The 14,879-nt window shown below is 39.1% G+C and overlaps 3 protein-coding genes across 5 annotated transcripts in view; 1 reads left to right on the forward strand and 2 right to left on the reverse strand.

The window, feature by feature from the left end:
• glsb (glutaminase b) overlaps window positions 1–2,866 on the reverse strand; it is a 32,959-nt gene extending 30,093 nt beyond the window's left edge. For both annotated transcript variants that reach the window (XM_029458439.1, XM_029458440.1), the window contains exon 1: window positions 2,449–2,866. In XM_029458439.1, the coding sequence (XP_029314299.1) occupies window positions 2,449–2,744 (296 nt within the window). In that variant the 5' untranslated portion in view covers window positions 2,745–2,866. The remainder of the gene's footprint in view (window positions 1–2,448) is intronic.
• A 1,350-nt stretch (window positions 2,867–4,216) lies between these two features.
• Window positions 4,217–9,520, forward strand: fkbp7 (FKBP prolyl isomerase 7). Its single transcript, XM_029459329.1, has 5 exons — window positions 4,217–4,229; window positions 4,572–4,869; window positions 5,373–5,524; window positions 7,415–7,542; window positions 8,664–9,520. The coding sequence occupies exons 1-5, from the start codon at window positions 4,217–4,219 to the stop codon at window positions 8,823–8,825; spliced, it is 753 nt and encodes a 250-aa protein (XP_029315189.1). The 3' UTR covers window positions 8,826–9,520.
• A 977-nt stretch (window positions 9,521–10,497) lies between these two features.
• Window positions 10,498–14,815, reverse strand: osgepl1 (O-sialoglycoprotein endopeptidase-like 1). 2 transcript variants are annotated; one of them, XM_029459775.1, is made up of 7 exons: window positions 14,365–14,813; window positions 13,894–14,281; window positions 13,013–13,217; window positions 12,471–12,619; window positions 11,009–11,139; window positions 10,855–10,926; window positions 10,498–10,765 (listed from the first exon to the last, which is right to left on the reverse strand). In XM_029459775.1, the coding sequence occupies exons 1-7, from the start codon at window positions 14,565–14,567 to the stop codon at window positions 10,681–10,683; spliced, it is 1,233 nt and encodes a 410-aa protein (XP_029315635.1). In that variant the 5' UTR covers window positions 14,568–14,813; the 3' UTR covers window positions 10,498–10,680. The 2 variants fall into 2 exon arrangements, 1 of the variants encoding a protein (XP_029315635.1); XR_003834330.1 differs by having other exon boundaries at window positions 10,689–10,765; window positions 10,855–10,949; window positions 14,365–14,815.
• Window positions 14,816–14,879: the final 64 nt, after the last annotated feature.

The raw sequence follows: 14,879 nt of genomic DNA on the forward strand, positions 1-14,879 counted from the left end.
TGCAATGTCTGAGGCCTTAATAAGGTAATAACAACCTAGCATTGTCAGTTATACCAGGTAAGCTCCAATGGGTTGGCATTTCCTCCTTAATTTACTCCCATCGTACAGCTCAGTGAACAGCTAGATAACTAAAAAAAATGCAAACATTTTTGCTACCCTAGGTCCTATAACACACGACATCTATTGCACGTCTGTCCGTCCTGGGAGAGGGATCCCTCCTCAGTTGCTCTCCCTGAGGTTTCTTCCATTTTCCCCCTTTAATTATGGGGTTTCTTTTAGGAAATGTTTCCTTGTGCGGTGCGAGGGTCTAAGGACAGAGGGTGTCGTAACCTGTACAGTCTGTAAAGCACACTGAGACAAATGTATAGTTTGTGATATTGGACTATATAAATAAATTTGATTTGATAACACAACCTTTTAGGAATATTAAGAAGTGTTTTTGGATCTGGGTTGTTCCTTGTGTTTCCACTGTACTTTAGTGTCATCAAGCTCACTCTGAATGGCCTCAGTTCCTCAAATACTATATATTATTGACCTTGTCAATGCACATGTAGTAGTAAAATGACAATTACTGTTTGTTGTTGTCATCCTTGTTGTAATGAGCCAACACATCTGCTTGAACAATAACAATTGGAACAACTGCAGGCAATCCCTGAAAGTACCAATGACTTGCATTTGGTGTCAGCTCCTGAGAAATGTGCATATTTAGTTCAGGAACTCCTCAAAATGTGGGGAGAACAGTGGAACTACACATTGTGTGACGGTTCACGATGTTCCTTCAGTGGAAAAGGGTTATTACTGAACGAGGGAGGTTTTGTGAAAGCAGACTCAGGAGCACAGCATTGGAAGAGCAAATCCAACACCGCAGTCCATATGTTAGTGAGGATACCTCCCTAATAGCGTCCGTGTGTAGCCTCATTTCTGGGACACTGGGCTGGCTCATAAAAACTGCCTAGCTTCAAAAGGGAATCACAAGGACTGCAGTCACTGTACAGACAGCTAGCTGGCTGCAAGAATAAGAAACTCATCAAATGGATGAATATTTTAAAAACCACTAGTCATTTCATGCACAACGTAAGGAATATTGAACAATGTGGCAATTTAAAAATGCTAACAAAACAGGATCTAAAACTAGATCTATAAATCTGAATCACGGGCTTTGCAAATCTACTACATAAAGACAAGAATTCATAAAGACACAGATTACACTTAGTTATCTGGACAGCTGATTTATAAAAAATAAAACAGTAATGGGCTTTGTGCTTTGACAAAGCTTTACTGTAATGTTATGGGATGGGAGATCGCACCTCACTCTTAAACTGTAAAGCTCTGTAAATACCATCAAAACTTATAGTATTTCTCACTGAGACTGACACTTAAAATCTGGTAAAAGTTATTGTATTTTGTTATTGTATATTCTGAAAGGTGTTGCTATTAACATTTGTAATTGAAATTGCTTGGATCTTAATATGCATCTTGAACCTTGTACATGTCTGTTATTCTGTAATTACAAAAGGCAAATGCAGTTAGGACTGAAATAACTAATAAATAGTGAGACATGACTATAAAAGACAAAGAAAAGAGTACAATTTGGACAACGAGCAGTCACTTACTACCAAAACTACCAATGATTAACGGGAAATGTAAACATATTTTCTATGTATTACTGTCACATGAAGCTGTTGAAGCCACATAGTCTAAAAGCTTTGTAGCAGCCTACAGTCCAGCTGCACAGGACAGAAAACAGATAGTCAGAAGTAGCCCTCCAGCTGACAAACCAAATAAAAGTAAATAAACAAATATATTTATATTATTTCCTTAGGAGGTTTGGTTCCACTAAACTTCATTTTTAAAAGGTCATAGCTTAAATGCGAAGGTATGTCTTTGTATTACTGCATACAGTCTATAAGCAGGTAAACTCTGCTACTATCCTCCACTTCATCTCTGACTGCGTAAAGGGCCCACTGTGGTTTCACTTTCCAAACCTGCCGCACCATGCAGCGTGTTATCTTAACAGGAGTACATAGCTAACCTAACGTTACATACAAACCGGTCAAGGCCAATTAAAATCCTAATTAACTTTGGGTTAAGTTGCTGCGTCGGTATTGAAGCCGGCGTATTTATATAGCTAGTTGGCACAAAGCCTTTGGAGGCTTCAAGTCTCACATGGTTTGATAGCTGCTGCTGTGAGGCCATTACTGTCAGCTAACTATATATATGTATATGTATTTTGTCTTTCTTTGAATAATCAATACATCTGTATCTTACATTTCAGTACGAAGCTTATTGAGCGCTATTTATTGCCGTTTCAACACAGCATTTGTGACTGTTGGCGAATTGCGTTAACATCCGCTCGCGCTAGTCTGCGTCATGACCCGCCATAAACGCTAGCCACCATACCTCCTGGTGTCAGGCGGTTTATTCAGCAAGGAAGTACATAAAACCTACTTGTCAATGGCTGCTTCACTGCTGTCACCATCCTTCTTCAGCTGTTCGTCCGGCTCCACGGCACCCTCCGTCTTCGTGCAATACGAGCGGAACGGGGCGGCACAGGGCGCGGCGCGGAGCGGAGCGGCATGGAGGACCTTCAGATGAGCAGAGACACCTCTGGCATCAAGGGAGGCGGTGCCGAAGCAGCGGCGCCGTGTCGGTAACCAGGTCTTCTGTCTAGAGCCGGACAAGGGACGCTTGAGGGTGACTTCAAACAACTCCTTCAGCACTGTCGCACACCTAAAATGTAACATTTCAATCTGGTCAGACAATAAGAGAGAAAGTCGTGGTTCCAAAATATATCCGCAGCAACTGAACAGTCGTTGAGAAATTCCTCCAACCACGCGGACTGTCTGAGGGGCGATGACTCAGAAACACCGGCGTCCAAAATAAATAGAAGCGCACGTTCACGCCCCCGCGACTCCTATTGGTGGAATTGAGATGACGTCCGGATCCAACGATCATTTATGACGCTCTCACGTTTGTTATTAGTGTCTTCGTGTCTATCAATTTTTTTTATGGGTGATTTAATCCCATTAGTACATACGTTTATTATTACCCCTATTTATATACGTTATAGATGGTGATAGATAATCATTTATCTATTTCCCTTATTCAAGCAACACATAGTAGGATTCTTTGTTTTCTCCCCCTTACTTTAAGTAACACTCTGGCAGCTTGTTTTGTAATCCCTTATGCCAGGGCCCATTTACAGGGACCCATAGCTCACCACACACTCTCCAGGACTGACTGCCTTTAGCTGGTAGATAGCCTAATAATTATAGCGGCTTCGTCTCTCTTATGAGTCAAAGTAGTTGCACTTTGCCTTAAACAAGCTGCAGATGTGTCTCTTAGAATGTGAGCTGAGGAGCATTCAACGTGAATTAGGTAACAATGTTTTTATACTTATGGTCCAATGGCTAATACCGCCTGCATAGATTTGCAGAGAATGGCCATATTTGGTAGATCTAGTATAGTGCATCCAGTATAAGATAAATACACTGAAGAAAGCTGGACCTTCAGAATAGATGGTGGCCTGCACTGTGACTACATCTCTATAATTTACTTGTATTGCTCATCCTCTGATCACTTTGGCCAAGCTTCAATACACTTTCAGCGTAACACATCAAGTCGGTCTCCTGCAGCTTCTTTGGTTTCCAGTTACTCTGCTCACAAAGTTGTAATTTACAGATATGGCTAATAAATGACAGTGCTTTTACAAGATGTTTTCAGTATTTATATCCTATTGGATATAATGTGATCCTTTATCGGCTATTAATTTAAATTTAACAAAACATATGCATGTTGCTGCCACAGGCTTGTTTGTTCAAATTACTTCTTTTCTGTGGTACCTGCCAAATGTTTTTTTTTGTTTATTGTTAGTCAAGTTAAGGACATAGCATACAAATAGGACAATAACAAAAGAGCTAGTAATATATCACACAAGACAACAAATAATAAAACATACAGCTATTAAGTGTCTTGATAGGCATTTTGTTAGTCAAATTATAAAGTATAGTAAAGTATTGTTTAGCATCGTTCAGAAAAACAACATAATAACGTTTTTATTATTGTTAAATTTACATTTATGAATAAAATAATTTGCCAACATCATTATCAAATATATTATAAGAAGCATGTTTCTTATTTTCCCGAGAAATAATGTAAAGATATGATCAATGACAAATCTGCAAAGGTCTTTCCAGAATTTCTTGGTGTGACAACGATGCTAATATGCTGTAGGTGTAAAACTGTTTATGAATATTCATCACACAAAGAGCAGTTCGTGTTTATGTATTCTTAAAATGTCTGCAATTAGTAATTATTATTATTCATTATTCATAAACAATATAATCTATGTCGTTGTTGGGAATAATATCGAGATTATTGTGTTATGTTGCCCCTAGTTTAGTCTGTCAGGCATAATTTAAACTCAGGTGCTGTACCGCCCCCCAGCAAACTTCTCTAGTCCAATGAGTGACCACTAAAGAAGGGCCTGGACCATGGTTTGGGCCAGTTATAGTGAAGGAGGCAGGGTTTAACGAGCCAGGAAGCAGAACTCCCCGGTAGTCCGTGGTCAGGGCAGCAGCGCTCCACGTCGTTCTGTGCGTGCAAAGTAAACGTCACTTTCAAAAGTTGCCACGAATACACAGACAGCGGCGTGATGTGGAGGTTAGTAAACTGCACACTGTGCCTCTTTGTGTCCGCTCAGCTCACTTTATGGTGTCATTGGGCTACAGCAGTTGAGCTGGACGCTGAGGTCAAGATTGAAGTTGTGTTCAAGCCCGAGGAGTGCACTCAGAAGAGTAAAAGAGGAGATCTGATAAACGTCCACTACGATGGCTTCCTCGCCAAAGATGGTTCTCAGTTCTACTGCAGGTTGGTGGTTTGAGAAAAAACTCAACTACAGTTTATAGATATTATATTTACAAGCCAATTGGATGCTTTGAAGTCCACATGCACATTTACAGGTACTTTATTACTGTATTATTATGTAGCTTTCAATTGTCTGAAGGGAGTAATAAATGCTCCATACAGGTTTCATAATGCATGCTATATGCTAAGGTCTCCTTTATGTGTGTTGTAAAACTGTATACCCTTTATTTCAGTGCGACATAAATACAGTTTATTATTAAATGGGTAGGGATACGTGTGGGAATTGTAGTTAGTCCTGCTTTTAGGCCTTCAGCAGTCCACACCTGGATCCATGGAGTGGGACCGTACGAACAATATTAGTTAGTTATTAGAGAGGGGCTGAATCTGACAATGAAATTAAACTTAATATACAAATAAAAAAGCCACTGTAATGGTGAAGTCCCAAATTGTATTGAGGCTGATTGATTGACAGGATGTTGTTTCTTTTTGTCTTGTTTCTGTTTTAGTCGATCAGACAAAGCCGGGCACCCTCAGTGGTTTGTGCTGGGCGTGGGACAGGTCATTAAGGGCCTTGATATGGGGATGGAAGATATGTGTCCTGGAGAGAAACGGAAAATAACTGTTCCATCTGTCCTGGCCTTTGGAGAAAAAGGCAAAGGTAAGTAAATGTAACACAGTGTTTATTTTTGCCCTATGCTAAACCGTAGATTTACACAAAATGACATTGCATTAAAGGGTTTTTAGTCGCTAGTATGGTTCAGACACTGGATCCTACACATCCCATAATGCAACGTGATAGCATCGAGTGTTCGAATTACTTCATTACAAAATAGCTTGCATCATCATCAATATTCTATACCACAGGGAACAATTTAAACAACATTGAGGGCTTAAATATTTAGATTTTTATTAAAAGATAGATATAACAAGACTATAACATGACAACGATGACTTTCCTTTTGTTCGCAAGTAGCAGAGAACAGCAGAATTACCATAGTGATCATTAACTTGAGGTAGTGCATATGTACAAAGCCTCTGAGATTATTATATGCATATTCAATAGGCAATAAAGTGCAAACAAACAAACTGCAATCTTATGTTATTTCAAATAACAAGAAATTAAATGGAGGTAATTACTATTCTATAATTACTATGTGGGCACCTTGTGTGTGATAACTCACTGCCGGAGAGAAGGGAGAGCTGAAAGCACAGCTGGTACCTGAAAATGAGTATTGAAACAGTTTAAAATATTCAGAATTGATATGCATCGAACATTCAATATATATGACATCATTAATAGCATCTTTTCATTAGACACTCCCTGCTTGGTGAACATCCAGATATTTCAAACTCCACAGCCCCAGTTAGTTTGTAACGTAAGCTTTCTGTTATAAATCTGTAGTCGAGATAACCCTGATGACATCACTATGACATCGCCACCATTATTTCCTCAGATGACTTCAAGAAAGCTCCTCCTGAGCCACAGAAGACATTAGTTAACTGTTTTCACAAGCTGAGTAGTGATGAGCAAACGGATCGTCATGTGTGAGATCGATGAAGTACTATTTTATACTAAGTAACAAGTTTGATGAATGTATGTCAGTGGGCGGAGGGAACATAGGAAATCAATGACAATGGGCAGCAGTAGTATGCATATGTTTTAATTACCTTAAAACTGATTATTGTGTAGTGTTGTTTCTGTGCTGGAAGAGCTGCCTTCATTCTGTCTTGTCTTTTACAGAACTTTAGTTGAAAGGGCATCACATCCCTCCCAGTGTATGCTACTCATCCCCTCATAGCATGTACTGTAAGCATGCTCAAAGGTTTAAAGGTCTCTACTTCATCTCGCTCCGTCCTGCATGCATTAGAAAACTAACAGCTGATTAATGTTTTACCTTAATCTACTAGTTCTACTAAGCTTCTCATGTTGGTGTTCATAAATGCACTATGGAAAGATCTGGTGGTGGTGTTGCCCGGCCGGGGATTCTGCATTTCAGGTTTCTATCACTTGATTTCCCTATTTGACCATGAAGGAAATGTATTTGCTGAGTGTGCATGCTTTTGTTGTCCCTGCACCAGTTTGCGTTACATGTAAACTTATCCATGCTGAGAGCTGCTGAGTGAAAACCCAGTCAAACAGCTGTGGGGGGGGGGGCTACATGTTTTTGTTTTTTCTCTCACTAAAAACTAACAACATCAACTGCATGTTGCTCGAGTGACAATATTTTCTTTTTTCTTGCTGGATTAATGCCACATCTCTTATGGGTCTTTACATTTTGTGGACTTTAGCTCTTGGAGCCAAGTTAGTACTACATTATCCAAACATCTTTTATGCAGTGAGTTGTTGTTTTGTTCAGTTCATCACAAAGTCCTGAAAATGTAACAGAACCACCAACCCCCATCCTTCCTGAAATGTTGTCAAGCCAACATCCCAATCCCGTCCTATATGTTGGAGCCGTAAAGCAGTAATTATGAGTGACCATTATGGCTTTATAACTGCTTGTGGTCTAAATTCTCAATGTGCTGTTATTTCCTCCTGATGAAATAGATCCGGTGCCGCCCAATTCTACGGTGGTCTTCGAGGTGGAGCTCTACTCTGTGTCCAGGGGACCGCGCAGCATGGAGGCTTTCAGACTGATGGACCTCAATAAAGACAAAAGTCTCACGAAGGACGAGGTAGCTATCATTTACAAACTAGTTATTATCACAAAAGTAGCTCAGACAGAAAAGGTTCTAATGTTTGTAATAACAAGCTTGGGGGGCCACGGGGCAAAACTGAGCTGCTCGGCCCCTTTTAAACACTGGTTACTCTTCTTGTGCTGTGTGGACAGTTTATCTGGCCACAGACCGTAATTTGATTTAACACATTAATTTAGGAACATGCAGTAAATAAGTGTATTTTCCCAAATATAATTTTTTCCCCTGTCCTTACAATGTCATGCGGTTTAGTATTTTAATTTTTTTTGTAAACATATGTTGATTTTATACATTTAACAAGTTATTTATACATAGTCTATAAGAATCTTTCCTGGTTAGAACATATGGCTTTATTTAAAATACAAAAGTTAATATTGATAACAACACTAAAAATAAAAATAAAATCTAAATAAAAAAAAATGACAAAAAAAAGGATTAAAGGTGAAGTTTTACATTCAACAATTGGACATAAAAAAAGGAAATAAAAGGAAACATGAAAATAAAAAATATGGTCACACATAAAATTTGTTTATGTCCTTCAACTTAGCCAATTTGAATAAATTCCAACAATATCTCTCAAATATTAACAAACGTTTAGCTTTCTTCCCCACTATATAGGTACGTTTTTCAAGAACCAAACTTGCTGTTAAATCTTTTTGGCTTCACTTCACCCTTTAATGCATTTACTGCATTTGCCACTAGTAAGTCTTTACAGAAGTGTCAAAACAGAATTAAGGACGATATTAGTACTACAAACCACCAGGGAATTGCATTTCAAAGGCATTGAAATGTTTGCTCGACTCCAGACTCAGATCAGAATTTACGTTATTAATGTTCTAATAACCAAATGTAAAGAATGTTATTCCTTTGCCAGCAGGTTTATAGTCATGACGTTATCTGTGTTGTTGATAGCACATTGAACAAAGAAGAAGTGAATGACCTGCTATCAACATCATTTACAGTCTTATTCATCACCCGTGTGATATGTTGCCTGTAGAGCACAACAGGGCGTGTTATGTAAGAGCAGTGTTGTATAAAATGATAACATGTCTGTTACTTATTCTGAAGTGTGAACAATGAAGTGTTCCTTGTATTTTCAGGTAAAGGAATACTTGAAACTGGAGTATGAAAGAAGTGGGAAGCCACGCGATGACCCTTTCTATGAGAAAATTATGGCTGATATATTCCGCAAGAGTGACCAGGACAGCGACGGGCATATCAGTGCCAAGGAGTATAATATTTATGAACATGATGAGCTCTAGCAATATTGTAGCAGTGAATATCACAATGAGTCACAATGTTGTCAAAGATCAGCAATCCACTAGAATGATATGAAAACATCAGACTCCTAAACGGGATTTAAAATGCTGGGGAGTCAGACCTAGTGTTATACACTTTTGGGGTGGATCTCCCTTAAAAGCAGACAGGAAGTAACTGCTTTGAGGTATTATCCTAAATTTCCCTTGGGATTAATAAAGTATCTATCTATATCTATCTATTTGGAGTCGCCAAGACATATTTCCAAGCCAGCAAACTAGGAGCCACTCAATTTTAATATGAAGTATTAAACTATGCAAGAACGTCTGAGGAAGATTTTGTGCAAATACCACTAAATTTATCATTTTAAATGTTTTATTTCTGTCTTTAAATTTGGTCTTTTGGTGATTCACAAGAAAAGGAAACCACAATATTGCACAAAGTTGTGGCTTTGAAACCGTAACATGAGTGAATGGATCGTAAATTGTTCCACTTTCCCTGTGAATCTCCTGCCCTCTAATCTGCGAAACCACACCAGAGTATGGATCCATAGATAGAGGTGGGAATATTGTGGCTGCTCTTCTTCTCTTCCCCCGATAGGATGTCAGCAGAAGCCCTGAGAGGCAAGTAAGAAAAATAAAACTGTGATGAAGTCTAATCTAAATTGCTTTCTCTTCTGTGTTTTTGAATAAAGAACTAGTGGGAAAAAGTGTTTTGCAAGGATATTCTTTCTAGTTTACTTTAAAACTTAAATTAAAACTCACCTGGAAGAAAACATGAATGCTTTTAGTCCTCTTTCGAACAGGAGGTAGTGGGACACCTGATACTTGATGATACAATGCACATAGATGAATGTTGTGGTTTATCATACATGTTCACATCTTTTATGTGTTCCAAAATCATATTTTTGTGTCCAGCCAATCAATTGTTGTATTCAGTAACACAATAGATAAACCACAGCGTATGTGGAAGACTACAGTATGTCATGTGCAATTCCGATTTTAAACCAGATTCATCTGCTTTTTACAAATATGAGAAAAAACATTGAAACAAATGAATTTGTATTTCATTTCCAGCATAGGTGGATGTATCTGGGCTACATGACATTCAAATATTATGTCAATGTATTCTGTGTATGTTCCTTAATAAAGACATTTTATTTTGTCTTCATCAGGTCAAATACTGAAGCAATTCCCCTTCCCAAGTGTGTTGAGGTGCACGTATAGAAACTAACCACAAGAGGGGAAGGATTAGCCAATAACATAAAAAAGGAAGCGCTTCATTGAGAAAATTGTATCTGTGGAACAAGGGTGTACTCAATATCATCAACAGCTGTTTACCGTAAGATTTAGTGTTGCTGTTCAAATGCTTTACTGTTCTCCTGTAATACAGGCGACATTAACAATGGTTTAATTTATTTAGTGATGATGATACAATAAGACAGGACAGGACGTCCATACAAAGGCTCAGTAAATACTCAGGTTCATCTCAACACAAGGAACTTATCACGAGGTCAATGCTAGTTGTTTACAGTAAGCACATTGTTTGGTCAGCTGAACTCATTCTTTATATTGACGAGAAAAGATGGTTTTATCATTTAAAATCCAATCAGGGTTCCTCCTGCTTATAGTAAGTTAGATATAAGTCATAGAAAACCAAAAGACGATTTCACTTTGATGGAGTTTGTATTTTCACATAGTTTTGTAAGGGATATAAACAATGAAATAAAAAAAAGAAATCAACTAAGATGTATAAAAACACATTTATTAATAAATTGTTTTTGAATGTGCTTATACATGTATAGTATATACACAGTATATACTGTGAGCTGGGTAAATCCAGGAGTGACAGAACAACCTGTCAGTTGGGAATCTTGACCCTGACTGGTGGCACCTTGATCGCTGCTGCCTTCACCTCTGCTGTCATGTCCACACCCAGCCGTGCCCTGAAATACAACATTCATGTGGGCTAATGGTAAAATTGGTATCTTCCACTGAAATTGTAAATGACATCTTTGGTTGCGTGTCGACTTACTTTGGTTCATAGCAGACATCCACATCTGGAGGCAGTATCCCTTTCCCTTCTCTCAGGCGTTCAACACCGTTCCTGGTTTAAAAAGAAAAGGAACTCTACAGTGGGTGAATCACGGCAATCACCGTCAAGCTTTACTGAACGTCAATATACACACCATGCAATCATCACTCCATTGTCAGTGCAGAATTTGGGTGGAGGACAGAGCAGGTGAAGTCCTGTCGCCTCAGTGATAATGGTCAGAACCTTGCGGATGTACTGATTGCTTGCAACTCCTCCGGACAGCACCTGTCAAAGAAGAGTTAATGACCAAATCAGTATTCACAGTGTTCTCTGATTTAAAGGATGAGGTTGTTTTTATTGTCAATATATCCCATGAAAACACCAAAAGCAACATTGTTTGTCCATCTTTCAGTACTTTCAGACACCCTACCCTGTCTGTGGCTCTCAGCTCCAAGCTCATAGGAAGACAGAAAATAGGCCGTTTGAAGGAATACTTTACAAAAACATCATTTGTATATCAATTTCTTACCCTGTGTTACCTGAACCTTTGTTTTTCTCTCATGCCTCGACGGTAAACGAAGAATCCAAAAACAGACAAAATTCTTGATGAATTTAAGTAAATGGGGAGGGGGGGGGGGGGGGTTGTAAGGCATCCGTTTACAAACTCACAACTCGTGCAGAATGATACTCGTGTGCTCACTACTTCACAAACACATGCATTTTCAATCAAACTAATTATACATATATATGAAACACTTCCGCCACTAGAGTCTCACGCTTGCGCTGGCACGCAACTCGTCTGTGCGAGTCCGAAGTGTTTTAAATAGTAAGGTTTTAGTGAAAATGCATGTGTTTCAGTAGTGACTGGATAAATGAGACTCGGATTATACTGCACGAGTTGTGTGGGAGTTTGTAAACGGATGTTTTGATATAGTTTTGCTGTTGTTAAACGCAGCCCCCATTTACTTCAATTCAACAAGTATTTTGTCTTTTTCTTTTATTCTTCGTTCACCGTGAAGGCATGTGAGAAAAACAAAGTTTTTCTTCAAGAATTTAAGGTAACGCAGGGTGAGCGTTTGATATAGAAACGGTCATTTTGTGGGTGAATTATTTCTCTAAAAGAAGAGCTGGGCACTGTAGTTTTTAGCAAATGTTACAGTAAAAGGAGTAAGCAATGCCTTTGTTAAGGAGAATTTTCAGCAGCAAATTAATACACATTTAGGGCACTGGTGATTAAGTATTTATGGCATTGTTGTTGACACTAAGAAAAATATAGAATATAGCATTATCCTTTAAATAGGTACTCTTCAGATGTACATTATATTTATTTAGAGCCACAGCCAATAACATTGGATTGAACAACACAAAATGTTTTATTTAGTTATTTAATTACTGTACACACAAGCTGTTAATGTTAATACAGTATGCTGGAAGCACAAGTACAATAATATCCAAGATATTTATATAAGCAAAAGGAAAGAAGTTTAAAATGTAATTTATTTCATTGGCGTTTCTCCAATGAGCAACCAATAACTGCAAAACTGGACATCAGCAACATTGTTCTAAAAGTTCAATGTGAGCAGTAAATAAAAGGCAAAGTGAAGTAATGCACTCACCAAGGTGGGACTGTTTAATGGCAATAGGCCGTTTGCCTTGCAGAACAAGATGGCTCGATGTGTGCGCTTTGCAAGATGAGAGGCAACTGTGTGCTGTGTAGCAGCTGCGATGTCATTCACGCATGATAACAGTGTCCCCTGTTCTATACCTATGGAGGGAGACAAAAAGTTACAAAGTTCCTCAAAAGTTTCTGTCAAGGGCTGCAACTATGATTATTTTCATTAACGATTAATCTGCTCATTATTTTCTGGTTTAAATCGACTAAATGTTTGGTCTATAAAATGTCAGAAAACAGTGAAAGATATCCATCCCAGTTTCTCAAAACCCAAGGTGATGTCTTTAATGTCTTGTTTTGTCAGTCCAAAACCCCAAAATATTTACTTTAATATGATCTAAAACAGTGAAAAGCAGGAAATCTCCATATTTGAGAAGCTGAAAACAGAATTTTCTTAATTTACATTTAAGTGAAAGTGTCTGCTGTAGAAAATGGTGTCTGAATCTAATCACTGGTACATGGGTGGTGGTTGTCATGTCCTCATACCTTCCTCTGCCTCTTGTTTTATTATCACCATTTTAACTTGATTCTGTATCCCAGCGAAAGAAAAGCAGCAGTCAGACGTTCGTCCCATCGGTGTCCTGAAAGGGAACCTCATCCTGTCGCCATCCTTTGCTAGAAGCTCTATAGCTTGTCCTCCACTTAGTGTGGAGCACTGTGGGTGTTTTATGAGGGACAAACGTCTTGCCACCTGAATCCGCAAAAACATGTTTAATTTGTTAATAATCACAAATGGAACATCATGACAACTAACAACATACAAATATTGTTAAAGGGACAGTTCACCCCAAAATCAAAAACACAGATTTTCCTCTTACCTGTTGCGCTATTTATTGATCTAGATTGTTTTGGTGTGAGTTGCTGAGTGTTGGAGATATCGGCCGTAGAGATGTCTGACTTATATATATAATATAATGGAACTAGATGCACTCGGCTTGTGGAGCTCAAAGTACCAAAACAATACTTATGGAAAACTCAACTGTAATGTCCCTTTCAAATAGTAAATGTATGCTTCCTTCTGCTGAGTGATATGGTTGGTGTGTGTAGTTTGGTAGAAAGAAAATAGTTCCTTCATGAAACTACTCACAACACGGTGGTCTGTGGATTATCTTGAGTAACCGGGTCATGATTTCTGGAAAGAGATATTACAGCTGAGCTTTTTAAGTGTATTTGTTTGCGCTTTAAGCTCCACAAGCCGAGTGCATCTAGTTCCATTATATTAGGAGAGAAGGCAGACATCTCTACGGCCGATATCTCCAACACTCAGCAACTCACACCAAAACAATCTAGATCAATAAATAGCGCAACAGGTAAGAGGAAAATATGGATTTTTGATTTTGGGGTGAACTGTCTCTTTGTGATCTTACTTTATCGAGTGTATCCCCTGGAGCTTCATCCAGAGTGTGACCCAAAAGGAGAAAATCGTCGACTCCTTGAGCAACAGCGAGAAGTGAGTGACCACCAGAAACGAGCAGCACCAGGAAGGGGAAGGCAACAGGTTGGAGCATCCTGACGGTCAGGGCGTGTGCTTCCATGTGGTGGATGGGGATGAAAGGCTTGTTGTGCTGCCTCACAAACCTCTGACTGAACTCCAAACCGATGCCCAAGCTAAGGCCCAAGCCGGGCTTCACAGTGGTGGCCACAGCGGAGAGCAAGCTTGGGTCCACATTACTCCTCTCCAGAGCCTCCTGCACCACACGCTCTATGTTTTCTCTGTGGAGCTGCTGTGCCACTGTGGGGATGATGCCCCCAAACCTGCAGCATTCAAGAGGGAAGGAGATATGATTAAAAGGCTTAAAGTAATGACCCTGTTAACTGAATACAGCTCTGACACCCACCTCAGATGGACTTCTTTCTGTGAATGTAGAGACTCTCCCAGTATTTCACCTGCCTCGTCCAGCACAGCAGCTCCAGTCTCATCACAGCTTGTCTCAATGCCCAAAACCAGTCTGGAGCAAGGTGCTTTGAGTGAAGGAGAGCACCACAATGTGTATCTTAACTGTAGCAGCATGTGCATACGTTTTAATTGTGTAGGGAACATAGTTATAACCCTTATGTTATCGAGCTGCGAGTTAAAATAGTCAAGAAAACTGAGGGTGACCTCACCTCATTTCCCATGCAATTTTAAAATTTCAAAAACGGAGACGAATATGGCAACAACATCACATTAGGTTTCAGGGAAACGACTCATAAAGAAAAAAAAATACGAAACCCGTCGAGTTCCGAGGATAAAACACAAATGTACTCAGGTTTCTGTCTTTACGGATATTTTGCTCTAAAGCAGTGTGGGTGCGTCACATGTAAATAATTCCGTACACCAGCAAGTTTGTGACCTTTGATTAATTACAGACCT

Source organism: Cottoperca gobio, chromosome 21 (assembly GCF_900634415.1).
Source record: "Cottoperca gobio chromosome 21, fCotGob3.1, whole genome shotgun sequence".
Taxonomy (NCBI): Eukaryota; Metazoa; Chordata; class Actinopteri; order Perciformes; family Bovichtidae; genus Cottoperca; species Cottoperca gobio.